This window comes from Phycodurus eques, chromosome 4 (assembly GCF_024500275.1).
Source record: "Phycodurus eques isolate BA_2022a chromosome 4, UOR_Pequ_1.1, whole genome shotgun sequence".
In the NCBI taxonomy this organism is placed as follows: domain Eukaryota; kingdom Metazoa; phylum Chordata; class Actinopteri; order Syngnathiformes; family Syngnathidae; genus Phycodurus; species Phycodurus eques.
The window spans coordinates 20,811,431-20,832,229 of NC_084528.1; the positions used below are offsets into that span (position 1 = coordinate 20,811,431).

Here is a 20,799-nt window from a genome sequence, read left to right on the forward strand (position 1 = left end):
TTTTGGCCGCTTGTATCCGGGATCTTGTTCTTTCGGTCAGGACCCACAGCTCGTGACCATAGGTGAGGGTAGGAAAGTGGATCGACCGGTAAATTGAGAGCATCGCCTTTCGGCTTAGCTCCTTCTTTACCACAACGATCCGATACAAAGTCCGCATCACTGCAGACGCTGCAGCGATCCGCCTGTCGATCTTCCATTCAATTCTTCCCTCACTCGTGAACAAGACCTTTATTTTGTACCTGTTCGGTCCCCTGGTAAAGCGCTTTGTGGCGTCCATGTGACTTTGTTGAAAATTGCTTATGCATATTAATATGCAGTTTGTGCACCCAGCCCATAACAAAAAAATAGCAAGGTCGATTTTTTCTTTTCTTTTTATTTGATTAATTTTATTAATTCTTTTTGAATTGTTATATTTTAAGACTACATGCATTCCTGAATATTTTAGGTCATATTAATTTAATAAAAATATAGTTTTATTTTTGTTTTTGTTTTCATTTTATTTCAAGGTTACTTCCATTCATAAAGCAATGCTGTTATTTTCAGTCAATTTTGAGTTGATTGTGGTTTAATTGTTTAATTTTCATTATTTATTTATTTTTTATTTTTTTAATTATTTTAAGACTATTTTCATTCCTGAGTCAATAGTTGTTTTTAGTTGATTTTGTTTTACATTTAATTTAATTGCATTTCATTGTATTATTTTAACGTTATACTTTCATTAATAAATAAATGCAGTTTTTTCTGATTAATATAATTTAATCATACTTTTATTGTAATTAGCTTTATTTTTGTATTTTATTTTAACACTAATTTAATTCCTGAATCAATCATATTTTTTCAGGTCACTTCAAATTTATTTTATCATGTTATTTTATGACTACTTTCATTTATGAATCAATACTGTTTATTAAAAATTATATTATTAATTGTATTTTTATGTGACATTTTAACTACAAAGAACATGCGATCAAGTCCATTACTCTTACTTAATAATCACAACGAGGGCTAAAAGCCTGTTTTTCAAGCAGGAAAAAAGTGTATTGTCATTGTGGTATGCTTTTTTTCCCACAAATGCAATAAAGCTTTTTATGCTTTACTGCCTGTAGAGGAACATAAAATGTCTTAACAAGAATCAATTTATGTGCACACAAGTAGGACAGATCAAATCAAACCAGACTAAGTGGCCATCAAAGCTTTTCTTCTGTCATATAAATAAAACAGAGTACAGAGGAAGGTCACAGGGTCATTGTCGCTCAGTGAGACTTTTAGAGGACCTCCAGGTAGATGGCTGATTCTGGATCAGCCGCAGTGACACCCTGCTCCTCCCTGGTGGTGACTTGTGTGTCCACGCCTCCACGCGGACCCCCGCGCCTTCTCTCGCCGCCTCTTCTCCCCATCGGACGCAGCTAACAATTGAAAGAAGATGATCACGAATGTGGAATGAGGAACCGGTTCGATTGATGACTGCCTCAGGTAAACTGACGATGATGATGATGATGATAACAACAGAAATTAACATAGGGTTACTGATTATAACCATGGAACTGTGACACAGGAAAGAGCTCAGCTGCCTTGGGTTGACTGCTGATGATGATAACCACAGAACCGTGACAACTGATGACGATGATGATTATCATAGAACTGCGACTGATGATGATTATGATGATGATAACCATAGAACTGCAAAATGGATGTTATTTTGACACATTTGTATATTTAATACCGAATTAAAACTTTAAATCATACAAAAACAGGAGCAAGGTGTGCGTGTAGTTGACCAAGACAACTCCTAATATACGTGTGTGCGTGCGTGTATATATATATATATATATATATATATATATGAAGCAATAGGACAAAAATCCTGTATATCCAAAAAAATTATTAGCATCTTCAGAAAACATGTTGCAAATCATGAAATTTAATTTGGGACACGTAATGGTAAAGATATTTCTGCATTAAAATGTTTTAAAAATGATAACAACTTCCAATAATTCAAATGCACTGATCAGTAAAATTAATTGATTTTCAAAATAACATTGAGTGTGTCTTTACTGTTACTGATCAAATTGTATGGAAATTATACAACTGAGAGTGTTGCTGGCGCACCTGTTTGGTGCGCACAAAGCGGGGTGTGCAGTTCTGGTAGAGCAGCTGGTAACTCCCGTTGGTGTACACGTGGCTCACCTCCGAGCAGTTGATGTAGACCGGCATGCGGGCCTGGTACGGTCCAGGTCCTGACGGGCGTCCGCTCAGCTCGTGTCTGACAGGACAGACGCGTACCAGATGTCAAGACCCTTACCCCTAACACTAGAGGGCACTCAGCTCACTGACTTACTTGCCCAACTTCTTTCGACAGCAGCAGAAGAAAACGAGCACGGGCAGGGAGATGCCGGACAAGATGGCGGCGGCGGTAGGGACCAAACACCACAGCAGCAGCCAAGAGTCTGCACAAGGGGACAATAAAACACCATAGTTTATGGTCATGTTTAAAATGGTCACTTGTTATTAGGCAGAATAGATGGGGCGCTAAAATCCCAAATGCTCCAAAAGTCCAATTATGAAATAAAAACAACAACAACAAAAAATCTGTTTTGGTTTGATCCGAAACAAAGAAAATGTAATTCTTTTGCCTGAAACACAAAAATGTTTTTGTCTACAACACAAATGCATTTTTAAATTGTTTTCTTATCAGACACACAAAGAATTGTTTTTTAATAGTAAACCAATTAATTAAAAACATTGAGTGGGGTATGTTTTTACTGTTACTGTTATTATTTATTTATTTATTTTTAATCTGAAATAAAATTTTCAGTACTTTTTCAAATATTTTTATTTCTGAAACACAGCCATTTTGTATTTTAATATTTTCATCGCAACACAAAACAAAGGATTGTTTTTTTTTTTTATCTGTGAAACATGTTTTATCACAAATATTTTGGTCATTTCTTAAATTTTTATTTGGAAAGACAAAGAAAAATATTTTTGCAGTTTAAAATAATGTGAATGTAAATTTAATTTTGTAGTTTTTAAAACATTTGTAGTTTTTTTTAAACCCCAAACACAAATAAAATTTGTCGTTTTCTCTTCATCCCAAATGTAAACCATCCTATTGTTTTTGTAACTTTTTTAAAAATATGCAACACATAGTTTTTAAATTCAATTGGAAATGCAATGACAATGATATTTAACACATTATTATTATTTTTGTATTTTTCTTAACTGCAACACAAGCAATTGAAAACTAAGCAATTGTATCAAAAATACAAGGACAAATATTTTGTTTAAAAAAATAGAATTAAAAGACACAAAGCAACCTGCCCCTCCTGGAGCTGTCACCTTATTGTGGTGGAGGGGTTTGTGTCCCAATGATCCTACAAATTAAGTTGTCTGAGGTTTGACGCCCCTGGTAGAGTCACCCATGGCAAACAGGTCCTAGGTGAGGGATCAGACAAAGCACGGCAAAAAGAGCAATATATTTGGATTTAGGTTTCCCTTGCCCGGACGTGGGTCACCGGGGCCCCCCTCTGGAGCCAGGCCTGGAGGTGGGGCTTGAAGGCGAGCGCCGGGTGGCCGGGCCTGCGCACAGCCCGGAAGGCTTGGGTAGGCTAGGGGTCGGGTTTAGTGTGAGCCGGGCGGTGACCGAAGGCAGGGACATGGCGATCCGATCTCCGGCTACAGAAGCTGGCTCTAGGGACGTGGAATGCCACCTCTCTGGCAGGGAAGGAGCCCAAGCTGGTGGGTGAGGTCGAAAAGTTCCGACGAGATATAGTGGGGCTCACTTCCACACACAGCTTGGGCTCTGGTACCAGTTCTCTTGAGAGAGGTTGTACTCTCTTCCACTCTGGAGATGCACACGGTGAGAGGCGCCGAGCAGGTGTCGGTATACTTTTTGCCCCCCCAACTCAGCGCCTGTACTTTGGGGTTCACCCCAGTGCACGAGAGGGTAGCCTTCCTCTGCCTTCGGGTGGGGGGGACGACGACAATATATAACTTTTTTAAAATCTGAAACTTTTAAATTCTTCTTCTTAATATTATTAGTTATTATTATATGAAACACAAAGCATTTCATCCTAAATTCTGACGAAAGTGATGTTTCTGAACTCACCTCGTCCTCCTTGGCGCTGCCACATCATCATGGAGTCATTCCCGAGGGCGTTGAGGGCCAAGCAGGCGACCGTCTGTAGACCCCCGTCTACCCGGCCCGTTAGAGTGGCCGTGAGGGCGTTGGCCGAGAGGGATGCGTTGTAGCCCCGTGGCGGGGAGGTGCCGTTGACGCTCCATCTGAGGGTGGGAAGCGGGTTAGCCTGGGCCAAGCAGACGCAACGCAGCTCCCGATCCTCCAGGATGCAAGCTGACGACAGTTGCTGGATGACGGGCTTATCTGAAAGGGAGAAGAACCTCAAAATATTTTGGTATTCATAATCTAGTCTCATAAAATACAGCAAACTCAATTATGATGCATTCAAGACCGTGTGGGAAATCGGAACATCCCACTTACAGTTGAAAGACAATTAAGATTTGTGATTCTATATCTTTTGAGCGACGTGGTCACTTCTTGCCAGGCAGAATAGTGAATAGCCATTTCTCGTGCCCCTAAAGCCCAATTATAAAACAAAAACAAAATACCAACCAAGCATTTTTTCTCCTTTTTAAAATATTATCTGAATCATAATTTTTTTCCTGAAACAACCAATTTTTTTTTATATACAAACCCCCCAAAATTGTTTTCTTGTCTTTTCTATTTTTACCATCTTAAACACAAGAAAATATATTTAATTTTAATTTTTTAAATATAATAACCAAACAGATTTATTTACTTTTGTTTTAAAAAAACTAAAACACAATCATAATTTTAAAAAGTTTTTTGCTATTAACAATATATATATATATATATATATATATATATATATATATATATATATATATATATATATATATATTTATATATATATATATATATATATATATATATCCATCCATCCATTTCTCCTCTTTAGGGTCACGGGAGTGCTGGAGCCTATCCCAACACCCAACATTTTTTGTAGTTTAAAAATATAAATATACAAACTTTTTTTTTGTTGTTGCTTGAATTAGATTTGAAACATTTTTTGTTATTTCTTTTTTATATACACAGGGAAAGTTATATTTGTTGTTTTTGTCCATTTATTTTATCTCAAAAACAAAACAATGTATTATTATTATTATCATTATTATTATTATTATTATTATTATTATGTTTTTCATCTGTAACACAAACATTAAAAAACATTTCAGATTTTTTAAAATGTTTTTTTTTTTTATTTGAGAAGAAAATTACATTTTTTACCCCAAAAACAAGCGCATTTTGTTATTCGTTTATTTTACGTTTTTCCCTCAACACAAACTTATCTAATTTCTTTATTTTTCTACACCACACTTCTGCTACACTAATGTTTTTTCCATTATTTTTAAATCCTTTTATCGTAAACACGTAACATTTTTTGTAGTTTAAAAACAATTTAACTGGAAAAACACCAACGTCTCTTTCATAGTAACTGTGCTGCCACACACAATGACAGAATATTTTGGACTCGTTGGGGCACTTCCCAACATGCCGTCAACCAATGCAAAATTACATTGAACATTGAGGACGATGGTCCGAGACTGGGCTCGTCCGACCAGGTTCTCGGCCATGCAGCGGACCGCCGTGTCCCGCGTCACATTGTACAGGCGGATGGTGTGCGTGCGCTGGCCCAGGTGGATCGTACGGCCGCGGTGGCTGTAGGACCAGCGGTACTCGGACACCGGCGGGTCGGCTTTGCACGAGCAGGCCATCAGGGCGCTACCCCCCTCCTGCACCATCAGGGTCTGCACCTGCACCGTCACATCTTTGGGTGGGACTGCAGAGCAAGACATGGAATTCATATATTGGTGATGTTGTAAGAAAACAAGCAGCAGTACACTGTAACCAATTCGTGTACTAAATAACAACTTGTTGCCAGGCAGAATTTGTGGAGCACAATTACTTCTGCCCCAAAGCTTAACACATTACTCGGCATGTAAAAACTAGTGTGGTCATTTGTTGCTAGGCACTTTGCCCAAAAACACTAAAAATATCAGCGCTGTCTGTTGTGGTCACTTGTTGCATGGTGGAATTTGTGTGGATTTGTGGGGGACAATTGCACTTGCCCCTATGACCGATGAGGAAATATATACTGTGTGTATGTGTGTGTGTATATGTATATGTATATATATATATATATATGTATATATATATATATATATATATATATATATATATATACACACACACACACACACGTATATCAGGAGTTGTTGTGGTCAACTACACGCACACTTTGCTCATGTTTTTGTATGATTTCAAGTTTTAATTCGGTATTAAATATACAAATGTGTCAAAATCTATTTTGCACTATGGCAATCCTGGCAAGGCACTTCCCCACTTGCCCCGTGATGCAAAATGATTAATAAGCATGTGAAAGTGTGTGACAAGTGCTTACATGTAACATGGAGATCCTTGAAGGCGGCCACCATGTTTGCTCTTGGGTAGGTGAGCTCACATCGTAGGCCCGCCTTCATGCGGCGCGACACCCTGAAGGTGAGTGAGGTCTGGAGCACCGGCTGATGGTCTTGGTTGTAGAGGGTCCGCACCTCCTGGTCCCCCACCGGCTGCACTCCTCGCTCCCATTGCCAACGCAGGGTCGGGGGTCCGGAGGGGCACTGGTAGCTGACGCTGCAGTTGAAGGTGACCACCTGTCCATCTGTGGCTGACGACACGCCGCTGATAACTGGAGCCTCCGGGGTGTCTGCCAGGAGAGACAACATAAAGTATGTCATCTTTATGATTTTTTTAATTTCATAAAACATACATACCGCCTCAACGGGCTGCATTAGAAATATCAAAGAAATCAGAGGAAAAGAGACAGAGAAAACTAAGAGGAAGCGGATGTTTTGTACCGGACCATTTGCAAAAAGTAGCAGCTTAACTCAGTTCCAGCTAGTTTGCTGCGTAAATGGATTGGTGTGGGGCCATTAGCAGAAACAAGCAGTTGAAGTCAGATCCAACTAGGTTGTTGCCTAATTGGGCTGCCATAGAAATACAAAATAAAACAAGGAAAAGAGTTTGAGAACTGAGAGAAGAAGCGGCTATTTGGTACAGGACAATAAGTAGAAACCAGAAGATTAATTCAGACCCGCTTAGTTTGCTGCCTAAACGAGCTCCCATAGAAATACTAACTAAACGCTGAGTGAGGAATCGAGAATTTGGTGTGGGACCATTTACAGTTAGTTCAGAGCCACCCAACTAGTTTACTGCCTAAACAGGCTGCGTCCAACTAACCCACAACATCCAAACTGAAAGACTTGGTCCTCCCCCAAACAGAGTCTCCAGTCTTCTTCAGAGCCACCTCGTAAGTCCTGGCATCTTCCACACTGACCGCGTCCATCTTCAACGAGCAGTCGCCGTCCATCACCAGACCCGACAGTGCCGTACGTCCCCGGAAGTCGTCGGTGACTTCCTCCATGTCTTCGCTGTTGAAGGCCACGCGCGACTGGCGGAACAAAGAGAATCGGCTGTGACCTCGTAGGCGCATGCGCACGTCCACCTCGGCGCGTTTCCTTTCCAAGGGGGAGAAGGAGCAGGGGATGAGCACGCACGAGCCCACCACGGCGAGGACGCGGTCGGGCATGGAGGGCTCCAGGGAGGAAGCCTGCACCCCCGTAAACAAGGCCGCTGTTGGGGTGCACAAGACAGGAAATCATAGCTACATACATACAAACAGGACATCCAACAACAGTGGAAAAGTGTAACGCTCCTCTTGAAATGTGCCTTTCAGTACAGTGGAAAGCGCCACAAAATTGTATTTAGTTTTATTTATTTGAAACTGTTTAACCAGAAAAGCCTCATTGAGATGAAAAATCTCCTTTACAAGCGCGTCCTGGTCCAAGACAATATGCAGTCATGGAAGCAACAAACAAACCAACATCCATCCATCCATCAATCCATTCATCGATTCTCAACACCGCTTATCCTGGTTAGGGTCACGGGGCGCTGGAGCCCATCCCAGCTAGCTTCGGGCGAAAGGCGGACTATACCCTGAACTGGTCGCCAGTCAGTCGCAGGGCATATATAGACACGGACAACCATTCGCAGTCACATTCATACCGTCACTGAGTGGGAACTGAATCCACGCTGCCCGCACCAAAGTCAGGCGAGTGTACCACTACACCATTAGTGACCTACAGACAAACAATACAAAATAAATACATTAGGCTCATCAACATGTCCAGTGAATTTGCATCACAAACTTTGCATGTACAACCTGTTGTATCATCATCCAACCCCTTCAGTTTAATTTTAAAAACATTTAAAGAGACCTGCTCCCTTAGGCCCAATTTTTGTAAAGTAATCAGAATCAGAATCAGAATCATCTTTATTTGCCAAGTATGTCCAAAAAACACACAAGGAATTTGTCTCCGGTAGTTGGAGCCGCTCTAGTACGACAATTGACAGAGAACACTTTTGAGACATAAAGACATTGACAAAAAAAGTCACTGGGCAATAAAGGGTTGCTAGTTATCTGGTAATGCCGGTACAATTTTTTATTTTTATTTTTTTGACAATTGTGCAAAAAGATGCAGAGTCCTCTAGCACTTAGAGCAGTTCGAATGACTAATATAGCAATAGTCCGGTGCAATGACCATTGTGCAAAGGGTGCCGAGACTTCAAGTAATGTATGTAGTTTAAAGTGACTAGTAGTACGACAATCTGGGACAATGTTGATTGTGCAAATGTTGCAGATACTCCTCAGTCAGTGTGCAAGTGGGGCAGATGCTACTGTGGCATGAGTGGCCAGTATTGGTCAACAACAGATATGGAAATAGTGCAGCGTGGCGAGACTACTACAGTGAGTGCACGATAATAATAATAATAATAATATATTATATTAATTATTAATAATACTATTTTATCAAATTAATAATAATAATATTTTTATGAAATTACTATATTATAAAAATATATATTATATACAATTTATATTACTACCTATGTTTCTAAATTATAATAATATAGTAATATATTATTAAACAATTGCTATTAAAGCAAAAAAGTAAAGAAACCTTTTACTATTCATTTTGTAATTATATCATTTATTTCTAAATATTATATATATATATATATATATATATATATATATATATATATATATATATACATATATATACATAATTTCACTTATATAACAACAAAAAAAATAGTAATATAATATTGACATTTGTAATCATCATCATCATAAAATAATTGACATTTTGTATGATTACAATATTATTACGATACATACTATATAATATATATGATTATGCTTTTTAAATTAGAAAAAAATATATACTAAAATATCTAAAATATATTATCATATAATCATTGTGTAATTATATGAGGGTTTTTTTATATCATAGGAATACTAGTAACCCCAACCCCAATAACAAGAACAATATTAATAATAATAACTGCAACAGTAACACTTTTTGTAGAGCTTTTGAAGTAATCCACTGACACTTTATGTATACAACGACTACTACTACCGTTAATAATAATAAGGACGTTAATGTGAATTAGTGTCCTGAAAAGGTTGACAGCATTCATAGCAATCAATGTAATGAGCTGACCTGAATGAAATAAAATAAAGTAAAATCTATTTAATTCTGTTTAATTGCATTATAATTGCCAATGGTAAAACCTCCAACAACAGAAACATATGCACAGGCTTGTATTTTTAGAAGAGGGCAAATACTTTTTTTTTATGGAACATTATAATAATAAAAATACATTAAAAGCGGTACAACTGTTGCATATGTCGACAAAAATCCAGTAAATGAGCCAATTGATATAAATGATGATTTGCACTCACCAAATAGCAGAGGCCACATGAGTGCGACGACTGCGTCCACATGCGTATGACTCCTCTGTCGACACTGAAGAGGAAGCGGAAGTTGATTTAGGATGAAGGACCCCGACATTGTTTCACAATTCCCTTTACCTCATAATCTCACACTCAACCCTAACCTTTTCGAATTTAGTTTTCAATAATTCTCATAAAGATCAACATTGCAGAGGTGGGGGAATCAAGAAACCTGACTCGAGTCGGGCTTAACTCGCCAATTTTGCAATCTGGGACTAATCAAAACTTAAGAACGACTTGGTTTGACATAGACTTCACTGCATGACTTGACTCATCGTTTTACATTTGACATTGAAGTAAGTATCATGGAGAGTGATTCAAGATTATTGATTACATTTGGATTCAAGTATTATGTTTTGATCAAAATGGGAAAAATAGCAACATGCAAGGTCCACACAAGTATGACCTAACCTCATCCCAACTTCACATTTTAGTTCACCACATTTACTGAGCAATGTTAACTAAAGTGGGCTAACTCCAATTTCTTTCATTTTGCAGGAGAGTGTTTTAAAGTTTAATGGCTGCAATAAAATTGGGGTGATTTATACAGTATAATGGTGATTTATATGGCAATGTTTAATTCATATGGATACTTGTTTTTTACAGAAATCATGGTTTTCCTCACATTTTGGCATTTTGAGAAAATAGAATGATTTATACTGCTTGTAATTTTGTCCACAACCGAGGTATCATTTTCAGTTTCATAGGCTGGATCCCAGTCAGTGTCATCTAGGTTGCCTGAAAGATAAGAAAAGAACCTGGTATTAGAAAAAAAATTCAGTGAAATAGCGGTCTAGGTCCAAACAAATGTCACCTCTATCACTATTTCATGAAAAAGGATACATAACATTCGCAACAATACTAACCAGGAGTTCTTCCCTGTACTACTGTATTTAATATTGACGTTATATGGATGTTTTGTTACATTATATCATTATATATGTGTACAATATTTGTTACTGTGAAGCCATTGGAGACTTTTTGTGGCTTTTTTAGAGGCTACTATAAAAACTAAAATTGAAATGCATTGAAAATGAACTAACATCAGTTGCACTAGCACCGAGGTAAAAGCAAAACTTACTTCGGAGTCTTCCATCAATCTCTGAACCTCATTTTCTAAAAATGGGAGCTGGCGTAGTGTTGCACTTTTGAATCAGGAAAAGGGCTGAGTGCCATAAAGGACTGCCCCCATATGTCAACATTGGAAGTGAACCTTGATCTTGATTAGTATTCATCTGATAAATAGAGTTTCTCTATTTGTTTCTGCACTTAAATTAAAAATGACAACAATGATTGAACTATGCTTTATAACGGTTATGCAAGCCAATCAAGTGATAGACAATACGGAGACTGGTTTGGGAGGATAAAAAACGTGACTGTGAATGTGTTCGTACAGCTAATTAATGCAAGTACACTTATGGACTACAAATTGGCTGCTGTGCAAATCTATGTTGTGACATAGCAAGATTGTATGACTTCATTTATGACTTGTTTAACCCATGCAACGACTTGACTTGCTTGAAATTTAGTGACGACAGTGTGATAAAGGTCTGTTCGTGTGGAAGTTTCCGAAGTGACACGTGATGGCCACACGAGTCATTTCCTCAAAGTCACTCAGTAGACACTCAGTGGACAATTCATTAGGCCAGTGATTTCCAACCTTTATGGAGCCAAGGCACATGTTTTACAATTGAATAATCTCACGGCACACCAACAAACAAAATTGTCACAAAAAACGGATACATTAATTACTGCATGTACTTCCTGCCATCGAATAGAAGAGCATTTATTTATTGTGCCTGTCACTATGCCTCAAAGGCATACATAGATGAACAAAGATACATTATTTCTTGTAAATCAATAATTTTTTGAGCAATTACGTAAAATTTGATAATTTCCCACGGCACACTGGAAGAGCGCTCACGGCACACTAATGTGCCCCGGCACACTCCGTTAGGGACACCTACACTACACCTACACCTATTTCCACAGAACTGAATGGGAGAATTTTAGTTTGTCTGAGAAGGATAACTTAGAAATGGCATATTTCAATGAGAGTCTTTTGTGTTTAGTTCATTTTCATTTGTTGTCCTAATTTCCCTCAAATTTTTAGGTCACTGCATTAATTATTTTGTTTTATTACTATTTCTTATTTTATTCACATGCAATATAAATAATAGACGTATGTATATCTATTTTGCTGTTATCGTTATTTTTTAATGCTGGCATAAGATGCTATTTGCATGTTTTGGGTGTTGTTTATTGAAAAATCTTGAATAAAACCTTAATATAACAACAACAAAATCTAACCCATAGTGACACAAAAATTAAGACAACACGAGAAATACAATGTTTAAAATAATGAATTAATTTTACTTATACTCATTTCCGTACATGTCTGCTCATGACAAAAACATTTCAGATTTATATATATACATATATTATATGTACGTGTTTACAGTGGGTACGGAGAGTATTCAGACCCCTTAAAATTTTCACTCTTTTATATTGCAGCCACTTGCTAAAATCATTTAAGTCTTTTCACTGGATATACACCTGTATATGGGTATATTTTACCAACTATAACAGGTTACCCCAAATGGCCAGTTAATTTCCATTCATTCTCAAAGAAAGTGTCAAAAATAAAAAATAAAATATATGTACAATTTCTATTCATTGAATTCACTGTTAATTTTCGTTTTTAATGTTTTCTTATATTTTCATACAACTACATAGAACAATAATCTCGACACCCCAATTCCAAAGAAGTTGCGACATTGTGTAAAATCAAAACAAAAACAGAATGTAATGATTTGCAAATCCTTTTCAACCTATATTCAATTGAAAACACTGCAAAGACAGGATATTTAATAAATGTTTACACATTTTTAATGTGATGCGCGCAATACGTTAAAAAAAAAAAAAAAAAAACGGGCCAGGGGCATGTTTACCACTCTGTTACATCACCTTTCCTTTTAACGACACTCAATAAGTATTTGGGAAATGAAGACACTAATTGTTGACGCTTTCTAGGTGGAATTCTTTCCCATTCCATCTTGAAGTACAACTTCAGTTGCTCAACAGTCCGGGGGGTCTACGTTGTCATATTTTGCACTTCATAATGCGCCACACATTTTCAATGGAAGTCAGCTCTTGACAGCTGGCAGGCCAGTCTCGTGCACGTACTCTTTTACTATGAAGCCACGCTGTTGTAAAATGGGCAGAATGTGACTTGGCATTGTCTTGCCGAAATAAGCAGGGATGTCCCTGAAAAAGACGCTGCTTGGATTGCAGCATACAGTATGTTGCTCCAAAACCTGTATGTACCTTTCAGCATTAATGGTGACTTTAAAGATGTGCAAGTTACCCATGCCATGGGCACCAACACACCCCCATACTATCACAGATGTTGGCTTTTGAACTATGCTTTGATAACAATCCGGATGGTCCTTTTACTGTTTCCATCCTTTCAACGATGTCCATGGTTTCCAGAAACAATTTGAAATGTGGACCCGTCAGACCACAGCATACTTTTCCACTTTGCATCAATCTATCTCAGATGAGCTCGAGGCCTAGAGAAGCCGGCGGCGTTTCTGGGGGTTGTAGTTATATGGCTTTCGCTTTGCATGGTAGAGTTTTAATTTTTTTTTCGCTACATCGTTGTCGATGTAGCGAGGAACTGTGATAACTGACAATGGTTTTCTGGAGTGATCCTGAGCCCACGTGGCAAAAACCTTGACACAATAATACCAATTTTTAGTGGAGTGCCACCTGAGGGATTGAAGGTAACGGTCATTCAATGTTGGTTTTCGGCCTTGCCGCTTACGTGCAGTGATTTATCAATATTCTTTGAATCCTTTAATGAGATATGGACCTTAGAGGATGAAATCCCTAAATTATTTGCAATTGTACATTATTGTTCTTAAACTGCTCTCCTATTTAATCACGCAGTTGTTCACAAAGTGGTGAACCTCGACCCATCCTTGCTTGGGAACAATTGAGCCTTTCGGGGATGCTCCTTTAATGCCAAACAATGACACTCACCTGTTTCCAATTAACCTGTTCCCCTGTGGAATGTTCCAAATAGGTGTTTTTTTTTTAGCTTTACTCCACTTTCCCAGTCTTTTTTGCCCCCGTCCCAGCTTTTCTGGAACGTCGTGCAGCCATCGAATTCAAAACAAGAGAATATTAGGAAAATAATAATAATGTTCCTGTTTGAACATGAATAACCTTGTCTCTGTAGAGTATTCAATTGACTATAGGTGAAAAGGATTTTCAAATCATAGTATTCTGTTTTTATTTAAATTTTACACAACGTCCCAACATCATTGGAGTTGGGGTTTGTACTACAATCCATTGTTGGCTTTGGAGACTGTCGCGAACACTGACATCATTGACATGAAGTGAGACAGGAACAGGAACAGGAACAATGTAAATAGACCACCTCAGCAAAAAACACTTCTCTAAGAAAACTAAACTTAGAGGAAAAACAAACAAACCATGTTATGAGACCACTGTCATTTAATGGTGGTCATGGTTAACCCCATTAACAAATACCACCATGACCATGGTGCTGTTAAATACCACAAAAAGACACCTACAAAATAGTGTGGATGTTATATTGACTTGTAATAATAATAATAATCATAATAATCATAATAATCCATACCACTTATGTAGCGCTTTTCAAGGCACTCAAAAACGCTTTAACTATAAATTACACATATTATTCATTCACTCCACAGTCATACTCGAGAGGTGGTAAGCTACTTGTGAAGCCACTGCTGCCCTGAGGCAGTTTGCCAGTCTGCCTCTGACCACCACCAAACATCCAACCACATTCATTCATAGGCAATGTGCGTTAAGCGTCTTGCCCAGGGACATGAGGACGACACGCGCTCGGGTGGGGATATGAACCTGCGACCCTCCAGTTGCAGGGTACATTCTTACAAGTAGATTTGGGGGAAAAAAAATAAAAAACAAAACAAAACATAATATACTGTAAATCAAATATAATCTGAAAATACTAAATAAAACTAATTGATATTAAAATGTGCTTCAATATAAAGCTATAGCTATGAATAAATAAAATTAATGAATAAAACAATCAATTATGCAAACTGTTGTCACTAGTTTTTAAGCATGTGACCATAAACAAATAAAAGTAACAATACAAATAATTGAGTGCAAAAGTGAAAAAAATAACACCTACATAAAATATAAAATATAGGTGGCACGGTGAATGACTAGCTAGCAAGCACATCTGCCTCACAGTTCTGAGGATCCTGGTTCAAATCCGGCGTCGCGTGTGTGGAGTTTGCATGTTCTCCCCGTGCCTGTGTGGGTTTTCTCCGGGTACTCCGGTTTCCTCCCACATCCCAAAAACATACATGGTTGGTTAATTGGAAACGAAACTGCCCATAGGTGTGAATGTGAGTGCAAATAGTTGTTTGTTTAGACAGTATGTGCCCTCCGATTGGCTGGCGACCAGTTCAGGGTGTAACCTGCCTCTCGCCCAGTGTTAGCTGATAAAGTGCAATATAAAATCCTTACAATAAAAAGAAAAATCAAAAAATGAAATAATAAAAAGTAAAACAAATTATTAGGTAGATTGGAAAATAGGAAGAAAGAAATCAAACCACACTAAATTAAATAAATTGATCACTAAAATATTTCTCACTTGTGTTGTAGTGGATCAAAATAAAAATAAAAAACATTCCAAAAAATAAAACCAATACGTTATTATGTAAATCGCTATCTCTTGTTTTCAGCACACTAATATTAAGATAATAATAAAATCTGAAAACACAAAATATGTAATTATTCAAGTAATTTTTTAAAATGTTCCTATACTTAAAGGTCCCGTATTTTACCAGACAAACCTTTTCTATTGTTTGGGATGTTATATTGGCTCTATGATGCCTCAGTAAACGTGACATATAAATTAAAATCGTCCACGCATTCCTGACTTCCAGACGTTTTTTCTGAAATCAGGTCATTCAAATTTCTCCAGCTTATCGACGTCACTAGCGAAAATCTCTGACTTCCCTTTCCGCTCGCGAGCTAGCGCTGTCAACATAAACAAGTGTGCTCTCACAAGTGGGTCTTCTACATGGAGGCAACCAATCAGAGGAAAAGGGGCGGTCTTAGCCAAATATGGACAAAGCAGATGCAAAATTGTGTCAAACAGAAGTAGTTGTCAGAGGGGCCCTTTCTGGACACTAGTTTTTCTGGACAAAACCAAGGTGTTTTTTTCAAATGAAATTGACACTTTTATACTAAGCCCATGTTAGGAAGTCACTATGGAGGTCTAAATAGCCCAAAATTGGGACCTTTAACCACAATGATAATGTTCTAACTGTTCTTTTTGTTACAGTGGCTTACAATAAGGTTAAATATACTTTTTATTATGGTTTTGATGAACACTTGGGCCCACTATGCGACTGTATTTTAATATTGGTCATTATAGTGGTACTTGGAGAGTTAAGTATTATTTGAGGTTTGGAGAACCACTGGCATAATGAACATATTTAGCCCATGTTGCATGCCCCCTGCATCTGCCCCCATGAAAGAAAACGTGGACCTCAGCAGCTTCCATTGACCCGCGCAGTAGTGCAAGCCTTTGCACATCCAAGCATTTCCAGAAGAACCCACCCATCCCAACCCACCCCCATCCCCACCAAACACCAGCAGCAGCATCCCAAAACACACCCTGCCCGCCATTAAAGGATTTTGCCTCCATCGACAGAAAAGCGGAAGGGATAACTTTTTGGACTTAGGGCTCGGGGGTCCTCTTTTGACGTTGCGCTCGTTCCCGGCTTCAACGCTTGGTCACTTTCGCTGCCTGAGGAATTAAGGTAAGGTTTGATGGAAAAATATGTCCTGTAATGTGTGACTTGAAAAGTGCGTGTCATAAAAAAACAAAAACATAAATCATAATGTAATTTTTGCTCATCCCGTTGTTGTTTACAGAGGCTTGATTATTAGCTTGAGAAATGTGGAATGTTTTACATTTAATTTATTAACTTTATAACTGGCAATAATTTCTCCGATTTGTCTATTTAGAGGTATATGTTTAATCATCACATTTTTTTAAATAATAAACTACTGGCAACAGAACTCCCAAATTCCTAATAGAAACATTATCATTTAGAGCATTAATTTGCAAAAAATGGTCAAAACACAAAAAAGGTCCATTTTCTTTGTCTGTTCATTTTTTCCAGGGCTGTACTTTAAAAAAAAAAAAAAAAACTGCTAAAATACATTTGACGGCAAAATGGAAGGATTTTTTTTGTCTCTACAAAGTGAGAAGATTATTTATATGAAAGAAGGTAATAAATAGGATGAGGAGAGGTGCAGCAGCTTGAGAAAAATGAAGAAAAAATTGTGGTAAATGTTATATTATGGCATGTAAGAATTAAAAATTCCAAGGTGTATTTTACTTTCTTCCCACCTAGGTATTATGATGATATGTTAATCTGATAAGCTAATGTGAGTTATATACTTTAAATACATGAAATACAATTGGGTTGATGGAGCAGCTTGATAAAAACCTTTTAACCCTAATTTTAGTTGGATGGATTTTTTTGTTTTTACCGTGACGAAATAATACATGAAATCAGATCACAAAAAGGATGAGGGAAGGTGCAGCAGCATAAGAAAAATGAAGGAATATAATGAAATTTTTATTTGTATATTTTTACCTGCTAAAATCTATTTTGAAATTGTATTTTGAGAAAAAAAAAAAAAATATATATATATATATAAAATTGGATTTATATAAAATTATTTAGAATATAACAAACAGCATATGAAATAAGTGAATGCATAACTGAATGAGATCAGGGCCATGTTGACCAACCTCTACGTTGTCAGGGGCCCGAAGAAGCTGTCCGAGGCTCTCGCTCACAATGTACAGCTTCATGGGAGGGGGGCTGTTCTGTGCCATCGTGGGGAACATCTTGCTGGTGGTCTCCACAGCCACCGACTATTGGATGCAATACCACCTGTCAGGTAGCTTCGCCCACCAGGGCCTGTGGCGCTACTGCATGTCAGGAAAGTGCCACATGCAGACCGACAGCATCGGTAAGTGCCGTTGACATCCATCCATCTTTAAAAAAATGTTCACAATAAAATGTGGCCATACAACTTCATCGAAAAAAAAATATTTGAGAGGGAAAATAAAAAATAAACAACTGAGATAATGTGGTTGCACAAGTGTGCGCACCCTCCTATAACAGGAGGGATGGCTTCAGAATTTACCAATCACATTTAATCTCATGTTAAATGGGAGTCAGCACACACCTGCCAGCATTTAAAATGCCTCTAATTAACCCTGAAGAAAGTTCAGATGTTCTAGTAGCCCTTTCCTGACTTTTTATTTTATTATTTTAATTTTTTTTCGCCTTTGGCCAAAGCTTGATGGATTTTTGGTAACATCGACTGCTATTTTAAACGGTTCAGAATTCCTTCCACCCGTGTCGAAGGCCCCACATCCAGCTGAAGAAAAACAGCTGCAAACCATGATACTGCATCCACGATGCTTCACTGTAGGTTTGGTGTTCTTTTTATGATGACGTGCAAAAATCCTCTCGGACCGTCTGCACCCCGGTCACCAGCTCTTCCAGCTCCTTCCCTCAGGTAGGCGCTACCGATCAACGCAAACTAGAACTAGTAGACATTCCAACAGCTTCTTCCCTCTTGCGATCAACTTCTTAAACACCTAACCTATAATTCCATTACAACAAGCTGGAAATTTGTTGACATTTCTGTGGGGCCAATTATGTAATACTCGTGCACTCACTGTAGTTGTCTCGCCATGCTGCACTATTTGCATATACTGGCCACTCATGCCAGAGTAGCATCTGCCCCATTTGCACACTGATTGAGGAGTATCTGTAACATTTGCACAACCAACATTGTCCCAGATGATCGCACTACTCGTCACTTTAAACCGCATACACTCCTTGAAGTCTCAGCGCCCTTTGCACAATGGTCATTGCACCGGACTATTGCAATATTAGTCATTCGAACTGCTCTAAGTGCTAGAGGACTCTGCATCTTTTTGCACAATTGTTTTTTGGCAATGTCTTCATGTCTCCAAAGTGTTCTGTAAATTGAAAATTGTCTGTTGTACTAGAGCGGCTCCAACTACCGGAGACAAATTCCTTGTGTGTTTTGGACATACTTGGCAAATAAAGATGATTCTGATTCTGATTCTGATTACGGTTGTATTTGCACCGAACATACCTTGTGGAATTATGGCCAAAAGAATTTAACCTTGGTTTCAGTTTTTCTTTTTTAGTTGGAAAAAAAGGCTTTTCGTTTTGCCATCCTACCCCATCGTAAAAAAGACGGCAGATTGTTGTCACACATACCAAATAGCCAATACTTTCTTCCAAATTTCTTGCAGCTCCTTCAATACTGCTGTCAGCCCCTTGACAACCTCTTGAGCAGTTTTCTTGTCTTTTCATCAATTTTAGGGGAACATCCAGTTCTTGGTAATATCACTGTTGTGCCACATTTTCTGCCCTTAATGATGACTGTCTTCACTGTGTTCCATGGTATAATTGCTGCCTTGGAAATTCTTTTGTACCCTTCTCCAGACAGATACCTTTGAACAATGAGATCCTACTGATACTGTGGAAGTTCTCTGCGGACCATGGCTTCTGGTGTAGGATGAGACAACAAAAATGTCAGGAAAAACGTGCTAGAACAGATGAACTTTATTTGTGGTTAGAAGCACTTTAAATGTTGGATTTTTATTTTAGTTTATTTTTACTTCCCGTCTCGAAAAGATTCATCCCCCCCCCCCCAATTGAGTTCAACAAGATATACAGTACGTCATATTAATTGTGGAAAAAGTTTTGAAATTAATTATCTTGGTCTAATTTTTTATTTCATAAAAACCTAGCATTTGAACAGGGGTGTGTAGACTTTTGATATCCATGGTATGTTTTTATACAATACAGCACAGTGCTATTTTTCTTCATTAAAACACAAAACAAAAAGATTCTGGTGTTTTTTGGGGTCTGAAACGGATTAATGACATTTCAATTCATTGCATTGGGGGAAATTGATTTGGCATATGCTTGGTCAAAGACAAATTAAACTGGTACCACTGTATATACAGAAGTTACATTTGTGTACTTTGTTTTTTTTGGTAGCCTACTGGAACGCCACGCGTGCTTTCATGATCCTCTCGGCCATGTCCTGCTTCGCTGGCATTATCGCGGGGATCCTGTCCTTTGCCCACTTCTCGGCCTTTGAGAGGTTCAATCGCTCCTTCGCCGCCGGCATCATGTTCTTTGTTTCAAGTGGGTGTCACAAAAACAAATCAAGTGATGTTCATAAATGTTGTCGTCACAGTTTAAAAGAGTAACTTTGTTACCGACCGTAGCGCTGTTCGTGCTGCTGGCGATGGCCATCTACACGGGGGTGACGGTCAACTTCCTGGGCAAGCGCTTCGGGGACTGGCGCTTCTCATGGTCATACATCTTGGGATGGGTAGCTCTGCTCATGACCTTCTTTGCAGGTACCAAAAAAAAAAAAAAAAACCCGAACAAGTTCACTCCAAGTCATTTCTTTCACAGATCATATGTAAGTAAAAATGCCTGACTAAAAGGCCTTTAAAGATGTTTAATGTGTTTTGTGTTGCAGGTATATTCTACATGTGTGCCTACAGGATGCACGAGTGCAGAAGAGTGGCTGGCCCACGTTGAACGCGAGACACAAACAGGTCGTCAAGGACACCAAAGACGATGAAAACCGCTTCCTCTTGGAAAATACATGAGAACTTAAAAAAAACACTATAAATTTGGGGGTTATATATATATAT

At 38.1% G+C, this 20,799-nt stretch overlaps 2 protein-coding genes across 11 annotated transcripts; one reads left to right on the forward strand and one right to left on the reverse strand.

Annotated features, from left to right (window-relative positions):
- Nucleotides 1–1,043: 1,043 nt before the first annotated feature.
- LOC133401506 (sialoadhesin) lies at nt 1,044–18,057 on the reverse strand. Of its 7 annotated transcripts, none has more exons than XM_061674589.1 (10): nt 17,824–18,057; nt 10,588–10,700; nt 9,912–9,975; nt 7,410–7,735; nt 6,504–6,809; nt 5,619–5,882; nt 4,109–4,384; nt 2,339–2,447; nt 2,110–2,263; nt 1,044–1,406 (listed from the first exon to the last, which is right to left on the reverse strand). In XM_061674589.1, the coding sequence occupies exons 2-10, from the start codon at nt 10,595–10,597 to the stop codon at nt 1,266–1,268; spliced, it is 1,650 nt and encodes a 549-aa protein (XP_061530573.1). In that variant the 5' UTR covers nt 10,598–10,700; nt 17,824–18,057; the 3' UTR covers nt 1,044–1,265. The 7 variants fall into 7 exon arrangements, with proteins under 7 accessions (XP_061530573.1, XP_061530575.1, XP_061530572.1 ...); XM_061674591.1 differs by lacking the exon at nt 17,824–18,057 and adding an exon at nt 11,044–11,125 and having other exon boundaries at nt 7,343–7,553; XM_061674588.1 differs by lacking the exon at nt 17,824–18,057 and adding an exon at nt 11,044–11,125.
- Nucleotides 10,048–20,777, forward strand: lim2.5 (lens intrinsic membrane protein 2.5). 4 transcript variants are annotated; one of them, XM_061674595.1, is made up of 6 exons: nt 10,048–10,258; nt 16,535–16,819; nt 17,838–18,047; nt 20,129–20,278; nt 20,362–20,496; nt 20,647–20,777. In XM_061674595.1, exons 3-6 carry the CDS (start codon nt 17,873–17,875, stop codon nt 20,724–20,726), a joined length of 540 nt encoding a protein of 179 aa, XP_061530579.1. In that variant the 5' UTR covers nt 10,048–10,258; nt 16,535–16,819; nt 17,838–17,872; the 3' UTR covers nt 20,727–20,777. The 4 variants fall into 4 exon arrangements, with proteins under 4 accessions (XP_061530579.1, XP_061530580.1, XP_061530578.1 ...); XM_061674596.1 differs by having other exon boundaries at nt 16,711–16,819; XM_061674594.1 differs by lacking the exon at nt 10,048–10,258 and having other exon boundaries at nt 14,220–16,819.
- Nucleotides 20,778–20,799: the final 22 nt, after the last annotated feature.